The sequence below is a fragment of the Scyliorhinus torazame genome, chromosome 29 (assembly GCF_047496885.1).
Source record: "Scyliorhinus torazame isolate Kashiwa2021f chromosome 29, sScyTor2.1, whole genome shotgun sequence".
Taxonomy (NCBI): domain Eukaryota; kingdom Metazoa; phylum Chordata; class Chondrichthyes; order Carcharhiniformes; family Scyliorhinidae; genus Scyliorhinus; species Scyliorhinus torazame.
In genome coordinates this window covers 28,152,778-28,164,933 of record NC_092735.1, presented here as the reverse complement: position 1 = coordinate 28,164,933, position 12,156 = coordinate 28,152,778, and the positions used below count along the sequence as shown (strand labels likewise).

Below are 12,156 nucleotides of genomic sequence, written 5' to 3'. Positions count from 1 at the left end.
AGGGTCTCTGCCTCCCCCACCCCTTAGCGAGTTCCAGACTCCACCACCCTCTGAGTAAAGAGGTTTTTCCTCACATCCCCTCTCAACCTCCTGCCCCTTACCTTAAATCTATGCCCCCCCCCCCCCCCCGGTCATTGACATCTCCACCAAGGGGACAAGTTCCTTCCTGTCTACTCTATCTGTGCCCCTCATAATTTTATACATCTCAATCATCCTCTGCTCTCAGGAAAACAACCCCAGCCTGTCCAGCCTCTCTTCATAACTACAACTCTCCAGCCCAAGCAACATCCTGGTAAATCTCCTCTGCTCCCTTTCCAGTGGCTATCACATCCCTCCTATAATGTGGATTCCAGAACTGCTCACAAAACTCTCGCTGTGGCCTAACCAATGGTTCATACAGTTCCAGCATAACCTCCCTGCTCTTAAACTCTCTGCCTCGGCTAATAAAGCAAGTATATTATATGCCTTTACCATTGAGGAATAAATATTGTCCGAGACACAAGGGAGAATGCAATAAGACCACAAGACATAGGGGGAGAAGTCGGCCATTCGGCCCATCGAGTCTGCTCCGCCATTCAATAAGGGCATGATTGATCTGCTGTGATAATCCTTAACTCCACTTTCCCGCCTTTTCCCCATAACCTTCGATTCCCTCACTGATTAAAATTCTGCCTATCTCAGCCTTGAACATACTTAACGACCCAGCTCTCTGCGGTAAAGAATTCCACAGATTCACTCCCCTCCGAGAGCAGAAGTTCCTCCTCCTGTCTGTCTTAAATGGGTACCCCCTTACTCTGAGATTGTGCCCTCTGGTCCTAGACTCTCCCACAAGGGGAAACATCCTCTCAGCATCGACCCTGTCAAACTCCCTTAGAATCCGATATGTCTCAATAAGGTCGCCTCTCATTTTTCTAAACTCCAATGAGTACGGGCCCAACCTACTCAACCTCTCCTCAGAAGAAAATCCCTCCATACCCGGGATCAACCGAGTGAACCATCTCTGGACTGTCTCCAATGCCGGTATATCTTTCCTTGGATAACAGGACCAAAGCTGTTGACAGTATTCCCTGCTCTTTCTCACAATAGTGTCACGTCAGAGAGAAGACAGGGCCTGAGTTTAATCTGAAAGATGGCACCTCCGACAGTGCGGCACCTCCGACAGTGCGGCACCTCCGACAGTGCGCCACCTTTCCACTATTGCTTTGGGACAAACTACTTAAAGAGAGGGGAGAGAGGTGAGGTTGGAGGGGAGAGAGGAAGAGTGGATGGGGAGGGGAGAGGAGAGGAAGATAGGGGAAGGGAATGGAAAAGGGGGAGAGAGAATGGGAGGGTAGGAGGGGAATAGTTTAGAGAGCAGAGGAGGGGGAAGGAGTGGGAGTGGAGCAGGTTGACCTGGAGAGATACGGAATGGATCAGATAAGGGGAATGACGAGTGGGAAGGGGCAGATTGAATGGTACCCAAAAGAAGGGGAAAGGGTCAGAGGAAAGTCAGCATTGAAATGGAACTCCCTGTTAAATGGTTACCCAATTGTGTCATGAACCTGCCTGGAGACAACGTAGACATAAGGCAAAGGGCCTCAATGGTCTGTGTCTCTCCCGGTAACGTGTTTAGAGCAGCAGTTTCAATGACAATCAAGTATTAATAGCGAATGGAGGAGGAACAGATTACAGACGATTGGGAAGGCCCATGAGTTATACATGTGTTAATGTCGAGCCAGGATGTTGATGGGGGCAGACACCCGAATATACTGAAGGCATAATCAAAGAAAAACAAAGGTAAAATTGACCAGTCCCTGAGATGCCAGGAGGGACGGTTACCACCTAGCAGTCTCAGAGAGCGGACAGGCCAGTTTCCAGCCACCAAACAGAAGGCCACGTTTACAGCAAATAAGCTTCTGAGTGCTAGAGCCAAGGCAGTGCAGAAAACCTTCGTAACAGCAGTTCGCTGGACCAGAAAAAAGACGGTCCCCAGATTCTATATTGTGTGGTAACTATAGCTGGTTATTTAATTTGGATGTTGTTTGGGGACCAGGGAAGTCTTAAAGAGTTTAGGAATCATCGATATAGGGGTACAATGGGGTACGTTCTATAGAGTTGAGCTGTTCACACCTCTTAACTGCATGAGAGAAGAGCTCTGTTTATCTGTATTTGTCTTGCCTTTAATAAATGGTCTTTAATATTGTCACATGACGCCTTCTTCAAACTATACACCCCCACGAATTGGTGTTTCAAGTTGGAATACCCTTGCAGGTAACATATGCGTTGTGACAATGGCAACTGTCTCTCTTTGAAAGAGGCCCTCTGTGTTCAAGGCCCCGATGAGCAACAAGACCCCCCCCCCCTTTCCCCCACCGGCTCCTGCCCCCACCCCCACCCGGTACACCCCCACCTACCGGCGTCATCTCAGGTGGCTCCAGCTGCCAGTCGGAGAGTGAGGCGATCGATGTCTCCAGGCTGCCCTGCTCCAGGATGCACTCAATCTCGGGCGTCACAGCCTCGTAGCCGTACACATCCTCCGGGGTGGTGTGCAGGAGAGTCACCAGCTTCATCCAGCGCTCAAACACCTCGTTCTCGCAGTCAGGGTGGACGTAGAGCTGCAGGTAGAAAGCCCGCCCGTTGGCCAGCTTCAGCCGCAGCCGCCGGTTGTAAACGTCTTGAATGGAAATGTTGACAAAACTCAGGGGGAAGAGCCTGAAAAACAAAACCAGCCGTAACGCTGCGTCGACATCGGCGATTCACACAAATCACACAATGACTCGGACGAAGGCACTGAAGGTACGGGGGGACTAAACTTTCTGACGACGCTGAGATAGGGAGGGAAGTAAATTGTGACGGGGACGGAAGGAGGAGATGGGTCAGTTGAGTGGGCGAAATCTGGCAAATGGAGAATAATGTGGGCAAATGTGTAATTGTCCATTTTGGCAGGAAGAATAAAAAAAAGGAAGCTTATTATCTAAATTGAGGGAGATTGCAGAGCTCTGAGATGCAGAGGGATCTGGGTGACCCAGTGAATGAGTCACAAAAGGTTAGAATGCAGGGACAGGAATTAATCAGGAAATCTAATATAATGTTATCGTGTATTGTGAGGGGAATTGATCACAAACGTAGGGAGGTTATCCATAGAATATCTACAGTGCAGAAGGAGGCCATTTGGGCCATCGGGCCTGCATGAACCCTTCGAAAGAGCACCCTACGCATGCCCATTCCTGCGCCCTATTCCCGTAACCCCAACTAACCTGCACATCTTTTGGACACTAAGGGGCAATTTAGCATGGCCAATCCACCTAACCTACACACCTTTAGACTGTTACGCATCAATTGTACAGGCGTACTGGAGCCCACCCTGACAGCGGCCTCCACCTGGGGAGCTTCCTCCGGGTCTCGTGATGCAATTGGCTACTGTGATTGTCCAATGAGCAGCCGCCATCGCAGTAGGATGTGTCGTACAGGAGGGCATCGCCAGCTCACCGGGAGAGAAGCACATTCTGCAGGTGAACCCCCCCACCCTCGCGCTGCATTCGGCGAGACCAAGTCAATCCACTTTAGGCTGCATTCCCCTCAGGAAGAACAATGCATTCTGCTTTTGGATTAATGACCTTTCTTCCTCTGTGTCATCGTCAGCAGGAATTGATGAAGACAATGGCCTCGATTATAGAATCTCAGTGCCGAGGCTGCGACCTCTTTCAGCGTCACAACCTAATACATTTTTTATAAGAATCGAGACCTTTTTCAATGTAAAGCCAAATTCTCTAAGATCATCGAGGTTTCTTTAGACCCCAGAGGTTTTATCAATTGCTTCATTTATCATAATTTACGAATAACCACAATATCTACAATTAGCGATGTATATTATGAAACAGAGATAATTGGTCAGAAATTAGGGTGTGTTACCTTATAAGAACACAGGATCACAGGAGCAGAAGTGGGCCATTCAGCCCTTCGAGCCGCTGATCTCGGCCTGGTCTCAAATCCACCTGCCCATATCCCTTTAACCTGTTTTATGTCAGAAATATATCTGCCTCCCTCTTGAAACCATTTAATGATTCCGACTCCACCTCACTATGAGGCAGTGAGTTCCACAAATTCACCACTCTCTACGAGAAGTAGTTCCTCCTCATCTCAGTTTTAAATCTACCTCCTCTCCTCTCAACCAATATCCCTCTCCCCAGTTGTACCGCCTGGACCTGTAAAGCCTGAATTACCTGCATCAGAGTATCACCTTGCATCATTGACTTTGTCTATGTATCTGTTTGTGGAACCCACCTTGTTACTCACCTGAGGAAGGAGCTGCGCTCCGAAAGCTAGTGATTCCAAATAAACCTGTTGGACTTTAACCTGGTGTTGTAAGGCTTCTTACTGTGCCCACCCCAGTCCAACGCCGGCATCTCCACATCATCAATATCTGTGACCTCCCGTTCTAGATCTCCCCACAAGGGGGAACATTTGGTCTATGTTTACTTTATCAATCCCTTTTAGTGGGTAGCACGATGGCGCAGTGGTTAGCACTGCAGTCTCATGGCACCGGGGACCCGGGTTCGTTCCGACCCTGGGCCACTGTCCGTGTGCAGTTTGCACATTCCCCCCGTGCAATTAACTTGCCTCTCAATTGGAAAAAACTGAATTGGGTACTCTAAATGTATTTAAAATAAAAGAAATTAGCCGCAAGAGTAAATATTTCACAAAGGATAAAACATTGGCAAGGTTGCATGTCAGGTAACGGATACAGCTGCAATGAACTAAAGCCACAATTGAATGCTAAAAATACACTGGAAAAAAAAACTGGCCAGGTGTGTCATGGCAGTGTGCCTTTAAGAAAGGTTTGGCCTTATCACATGACTTGTAGCATGGCTTCAGTGATGTCATTTTGTGGGTGGAGCTGGCCTGTGGCTGTGAGATGAGAGGGGTTCCAGTTTTGGTTTGGGTGCTTTTGATTGCGGAAGGAAAAATAAGTTTCCCCTGTTTTTATTTTAAAGCTGTTCCAGTGAACTGAAGCACATTGGGTGTGGAAACTGCCTTGAGAACTTTAAAAGAGAGAGTTGCTTTCCGGAAGGAGTGTTAAATCTGCTGGTTGGAGGCTGGATCTCAGGGAAAGGACCAGTCCCATGCAAGTGAGATTAGTGGCACAGTGTGCTGGGCCACGCCCTTGAAAGGGGTTTTGGTTTATTGGATTTTGTTATTGAATTGGAACAGTTACTAAGGGGGATTTATTAAGAGTAATATACATATACATAAGAGTACTGTTGCCGTTGTGTTTTCTTTATGTTAGTAATTGATACCAAATTCTTGCTGTGTTTACACATATATATGTGTGAACTACATTCGTAGAATAAACCTTGGGCGGGATTCTCCACTCCCGCGCCGAAGTGCCCACGCCGTCGTGAACACCGTTGAGGTTCACGACGGCACGAAACGGCCCCTATCCCGACCGATTCAAGGCCCAATAATGGGCTAGGAGCGGGGCCGCGTCATCTACACGCGCCAGGCCTTGTCGCCGCGTGGTTGCCGTCCTCTCCGTGTCCGCCCCGCAAGAAGATGGTGGACGGATCTTGCGGGGCCACGGAAGGAAGGAGGTCCCCCTTCAGAGAGGACGGCCCGACGATCGGTGGGCACCGATCGCGGGCCACCCCACATTTGAGGTACCCCCCGGTGCAGGATCCCCCCTCCCCCACCCGCAGGCCGCCCCCCCAGCGTTCCCGCGCTGTTCCCGACGGCAGCGACCAGGTGTGGACGGCGCCGGGGGGGAACCCGCCGTTTTGGACTGGCCGCTCGGCCCATCCGGGCCTGAGAATAGCGGGGGGTGCCGGAGAATCTCCATTTTGGGTGTCTCGGGCGATTCTCCGGCCTGCGGCCCGCGGAACCCGACAGGGCCGTTCCCGCCGCGAGGGAGAATCGCGGGAGGGCGTCGGACCGGCGTCGCGGGAAATTTTGGCGGCCCAGGCGATTCTCCCAACCGGCGCGGGAGTGGAGAATCTCGCCCCTTGTTTTGAATATAAGTGCCCAGGAAGTCTGATGAATATCACCTGAAGAGAAGGCACTTGTGCTCATCCTAGCCAAATTCAACATAAAAGTTATAGGTCAGGTGAACTTCATAATACACTTTGGAGTTTCTAAGCCCTGGCCCATAACAGGTGGCATTCACATAGTAAAGCTTTGCAAGTTCTGTTCGTGGCCAGAAAAGCCACATAGGACCTTTGAAAGATTTTGCATGGTGGTCCGGATTGAGGAGTAGGGGATGGCTTAAAAGTTAATATATATGTTTTTCATTCATTTTCACTATTGACGATGGCACGGCGGTCGGTATAAATGCTTTTGACATTGACTCATTGAATGTAAATGCATAAATGGCCTTAGCTTGGTCTGAGGCACAGACGATCGAGCAGGCGGACGGACCTGATAACACTTAACCTCGAATGCCGTAGTAAATCAGAGGGGCCCCATGTGAGCCATTAGTTTAGCTGACTAATAGTTCTTTGTATCGGGACTAGTTTGAAATGTCTGGGGAAGGAGCTCGTGATACATGAAGGCCCATTCATTAATATTTAGATAGGAACACAGGAAAAGAGAAGGCCTTTCGTCCCTTGCTCTTTATGGCTGATCCGTACCAACTTAACTCTATTTACCCAGATTTGCTCCCTATCTTGTTGGTAAAGCTCTATTACTCTGTTGCATAATGAATTTGTAGCTATGCTGAAGACCTAATGAATCAGTGATTCATGGTTTGAAATTAAATGACATTCGACACTAATAGCTTTCACTCCAAAAGCAGAATTTTACTGACGGTTTGGGATTGAAGTGATTTATATTTGGGAAGACAATATGACAGATTATTGAGGAATCGAACGGCGCACACATCGTCTCAGAGCTCCAGCAGCTTAGGATATCCCCGAACACCACTGGTGGTGGGGCTACAGGGCGAGAGGAAGGGGGTGGGGAGGCTGTGTGAGGGGTGGGGGGAGGGTGTGTGAGGGGTGGGGGGAGGGTGTGGGAGGGGTGGGGGGACGGTGTGTGAGGGGTGAGGAAGGGGGTGTGAGGGGTGGGGGGGAGGGTGTGTGAGGGGTGGGGAGAGGGTGTGGGAGGGGTGGGGGGGAGGATGTGTGAGGGGTGAGGAAGGGGGTGTGAGGGGTGGGGGGGAGGATGTGTGAGGGGTGGGGAGAGGGTGTGTGAGGGGTGGGGGGAGGGTGTGTGAGAGGTGGGGAGAGAGTGTGTGAGGGGTGGGGGAGGGTGTGTGAGGGGTGGGGAGAGGGTGTGTGAGGGGTGGGGGGAGGGTGTGTGAGGGGTGGGGAGAGGGTGTGTGAGGGGTGGGGGGAGGGTGTGTGAGAGGTGGGGAGAGAGTGTGTGAGGGGTGGGGGAGGGTGTGTGAGGGGTGGGGAGAGGGTGTGTGAGGGGTGGGGAGAGGGTGTGGGAGGGGTGGGGGGAGGGTGTGTGAGGGGTGGGGAGAGGGTGTGTGAGGGGTGGGGGGGAGGATGTGTGAGGGGTGAGGAAGGGGGTGTGAGGGGTGAGGGGGAGGATGTGTGAGGGGTGGGGAGAGGGTGTGTGAGGGGTGGGGGGGAGGATGTGTGAGGGGTGGGGAAGGGGGTGTGAGGGGTGGGGGGAGGGTGTGTGAGGGGTGGTGAGAGTGTGTGTGAGGGGTGGGGGAGAGGATGTGTGAGGGGTGGGGAAGGGGGTGTGAGGGGTGGGGGGAGGGTGTGTGAGGGGTGGTGAGAGGGTGTGTGAGGGGTGGGGGAGAATGTGTGAAGGGTGGGGGGAGGGTGTGTGAGGGGTGGGGGAGGGTGTGTGAGGGGTGGGGGGAGGGTGTGTGACGGGTGGGGAGTGGGTGTAGGAGGTGGGGGAGGGGGTGTGAGGGGGCCGTGGGCCCACACCTCCTCCTGACGAGCCCCAGCCCCATTTCCCTGTTTTCCGCCCTCCCATCCTCCCCTGGACAACTGACCGGTGTTGAAGCCCCGGATCCGATCCACAGTCGCCTGCTGCCCCCCAGTGGCTAACCTGCGCCCTGCTCCTGCTCTCTGATGCAAAGCAAAATAACCTACAGAGGAGATTGGAAACCTTGAAATTCTCAGCAAATCCCGCAGCCTCTGTGGAGAGGGGAGGGGAATTCTCAAGGGCAACTAGGGATGGGCAATGAATGCTGGTTTGGCCGTCCATCAACAAATAAACGATGAACTATTTGATCAGACTTGGGAAAAGTGAGCAATGGTTTCCATTTCTGTGTTCCTCCTCATTTACACCTACCACGGTCTGTCTGTCTTCAACTCTCCCCCTTTACTCTTCGTGTTTAGCCCAGACAATCCTTCCTCTTGCCATTTTATCTTGCCTGTCTTCCACCCGAGCGCAGATCTTCCTTCTGGTTACCAGACCTTCTGGTCACCAGGGGCTGGTTTAGCACGCTGGGCTAAATCGCTGGCTTTGAAAGCAGACCAAGGCAGGCCAGCAGCACGGTTCAATTCCCGTACCAGCCTCCCCGAACAGGCGCCGGAATGTGGCGACTAGCGGCTTTTCACAGTAACTTCATTTGAAGCCCACTTGTGACAATAAGCCATTTTCATTTCATTTCATTTTTTCATTTCCGCACCCCTCTATCTGCTCTTTTCCTGCCCCTGGACTTGCTCCAACCTTGCTCCATCTCCGCCAGAGGGTCTTTGTTAACCGGCTCTCTCTCCTCTCCCTCCTTGGGCAGCACGGTAGCGCAAGTGGCTAGCACTGTGGCTTCACAGCGCCAGGGTCCCAGGTTCGATTCCCCGCTGGGTCACTGTCTGTGCGGAGTCTGCATGTTCTCCCCGTGTGTGCGTGGGTTTCCTCCCACAGTCCAAAGACGTGCAGTTTAGGTGGATTGGCCATGATAAATTGCACTGAAGTGTCCAAAAAGGTTAGGAGGGGTTATTGGGTTACGGGGATAGAGTGGAAGTGAGGGCTTAAGTGGGTCGGTGCAGACTTGATGGGCTGAATGGCCTCCTTCTGCACTGTATTTTCTATGTTCTCACAGATGCTCCCCGCCCTGACGAGCATTCCCAGCATCCTCTGCCTCTAATTGGCTTGGAAAAGGCTGCCGTTTTGGCAATTTAGCGCGGCCAATCTACCTAACCTGCACATCCTTGGACTGCGGGAGGAAACCGGAGCACCCGGAGGAAACCGGAGCACCCGGAGGAAACCGACGGGGAGAACATGCGGACTCCGCACAGACAGTCACCCGAGGCTGGAATCGAACTCGAGTCCATGGCTCTGTGAGGCAGCAGTGCTAACCACTGTGCCACCGTGCCGCTCTCGTTAATGAAGAATCTCATCTAGTTCTTAAAAATATTCCACGGCCTTTTGAGTGAGAAAGTTCCAGAGACTCACGACCCAACGAGAGAAAAAAAACTATCCCCGTCTTAAATGGGCCATCGCCTTATTTGTAAACAGTGACCCCCCCCCTAGTTCTAGATTCTCCCAAAAGAGGAAATAAGCTCCCCACATCCATCCTGTTGACACCCCTCGGGATCGTAAAGGATTCGCCCAAGTCACCTCTTAGTCTTCTGAACTCCAATGGATACAGACACGACCTCTCCGACCGCTCGTCATGAGAAGCCCGGCCATCCCTGACATTAGTCAGATAAACCTTTGATTACTCAGAGACTCTGCTGATGCACCATCGCACAAGGTCAACCCCGAGGCACCGGGGGCTTGCTTCACGGGTTGTTGCCTCTCTCACTCGCTCTCTCTTTCTCTCTCTCTCTCAACAACAGGTCAGCCCAATCCTCCATGATGATAGGCAGACTATCATCTGTACACAACACAAGTAGTTCATCGTCACTATAAATTCTATGATCCATGTGCATCATAAGTTATGTGGTTTACTGTTGTAGTTCTGCCGTCCGACCAGCAGGTGGGGCGAGTACAGAGTCCCGGGACCCAGATGCACCATGACTTAGTTCAGAAGGTATTTGTCAGGAGTTGGTAGCAGTCGCATATGAGAGTAGCTCTGTTGTATCTTAGTGTTAGACATTTAATTCCAACTGTATTCATCTTAGACATTTTAGTTATTTGTTAATGTAATGTGTAGCCACCTGAGTTGGCCACTTCCCGACTTAAAATGGAGAACCGCAAAGGCTGAAGGGAAATTCAGCCAACACAGGCAAGATTAGCAAATACAGAGATCATGGATATTGGAACCTGCAAAACAACCAGACAGCACTGAAACCAGCAGCCATCTACATAGTTATGTGCGATCCCAAGGCACAATGGCAACAGTTAAGGTAAACAAAGCCAAGCCAGACTCCTCGGCGCCAGCAGGAGCCAAGACAAAGGAAGGCCAACAGACACGTAGGGACCGCCCAGCGATCAGGGAACCGCTCCAGCATTGGAGCAATCGATCCAAGTGATCGGAAAGTAGTCCAATCACTTGGAACCAGGTACGGGGTCCGCCCCGAAGGGCGGGAACCCCCTGGGGACTATAAAGTAAAGCACCCAAGTTCAAATTGTCCTTCTTTGGCAGGGTCACAGCAACCTGAACCAACCCTTGACAGTGACCTGGCTTGTTGCTGCCAAGCAAGTAAGTCTCCAGTCACGCTCGCTACGAGATAGGCGCTCCTAGCTACAAGTCCATACCAGCTTTTGAATCCTGCAGACTCAGAACCCGAACGAAAGGCCATTTGTTCCCCTGACCTGGTGGGCCAGTCCGAAGCTAAGTATAGGACTTTTAGTGATAGGAATAGCCTAGAAAGTAGAGTTTATGCATGAGTAGTGATTTACTGTGTATAATAAATGTGTTTTGATTTGAATCTTACTAATTGGTGTGCTGAGTTATTGATCATTACTTGAACTTGAACCTCGTGGCGGTATCATAAAGATACCTGGCGACTCGAGAGCAAAGGTTAAAGAAACAGAGCAAATTACGATTTAAGAGCCAACCAAAAGTTAGCAACATATTACTGGCGACATCCTGATGGGTCCCGATCTAGAAGTGGCTTAACCACTCCGGGAGAACCCACAATTTGAATTAGAAATCAAATTGGGAACAGAAAAACCACAAGTGTTCAAGCAGTTCTGATCAATTCTCATAATTCGGAAGTGTGTTAATGCATGCGTAACTAACAGGGCTATAAGGTAAACTGATAGATTTTTGTTGCGACAAAACTGTCGGGAGTTTGTATTCCGGAAAATAGCGAAAGCCGTACCCGTGTTTACAGCACCACCTTAGTACGCCTCGTATTCAGAGAGGAAAGATGGCAATGCAGACAATGCAACGCCTCATGAACCCCGAAGAATTTGTGGTCACAGTGACCAGCAGTAGAGGAAGACAGAGTCCCGTTTGGGAAGAGGAAATCAGAAAGTACCTCAAAGGGAAAGGATGGCACCTTGGAGCGAATTCTGTGAAAATGAGGAAACAGGTCCCGGGAGTATAGGACATACTTGGTGGGAGAACCTGAGTGAAATCCATAAGAAAAGCTTGGGAAAAGCTCGCAAGCCGATGGCAATCGTGTCCTGCTTGGCACAATTGCGAGGCACAGAGGAGGTCGTTCGGACGCTCCGTAAAAAGATAGAAGGAGTACAATGAATGAGTAAGGTCGATGTAAGCGAGGTTGAGAAAGAAAACGTAGAACCAAGAAGGAAGTTAGCAGCAAAGGACGGAGAGGTGGATGATGCCAAGGGGGCACACCAGTCTTGTCTGGCGCACTTAAGCAGCTTCCAGACACAGTACGAAAAGGCCTATCAGGACACGCAACGTGCAGTCCTGGTAAGAGAGGAAACAGAGAAACAGGTAGAGGCATTGCAAAGGCAGTGTAGCGACCTGAAAGCAGCATTATGAGCACTCCATGCTACCACCACGGAGCACAGACAGAGCTCACTAGATCACGCAAAGTGCCGGAAGCAGATTGCAGAACTGCAGTCTTTGCTTTCAGTTCAGAAAGGATTCCACAGCACCTTTGGATCCCAGTTAGATGCAGAAGTCGGCCCGGATTGGGAAGAATTAAATGAGACCGCGCATAGATATGTTCAGGGAACATGTGCGCAAGGAAAGCCCCAGAAGAGAAAAGCGCCCCAACCCCCCAGAGCAGATAGTTCAGGCACCAATGAACCCAGTAACCACCCACCGCACAGTCACATCGGAAGGAGACACAGAATTCCTGTACACGACCCCCTTAACCGTGACCGAATTACAGGACGCGTGCGAGAAAATCA

The 12,156-nt window shown here is 51.0% G+C and overlaps 1 protein-coding gene across 1 annotated transcript in view; it reads right to left on the bottom strand.

Moving 5' to 3' along the window:
• Window positions 1-12,156, bottom strand: part of LOC140404134 (uncharacterized) — a 51,990-nt gene that overhangs the window by 9,976 nt on the left and 29,858 nt on the right. Inside the window, exon 4 of the mRNA XM_072492551.1 lies at window positions 2,394-2,691. Coding sequence (XP_072348652.1) covers window positions 2,394-2,691 — 298 coding nt within the window. The remainder of the gene's footprint in view (window positions 1-2,393; window positions 2,692-12,156) is intronic.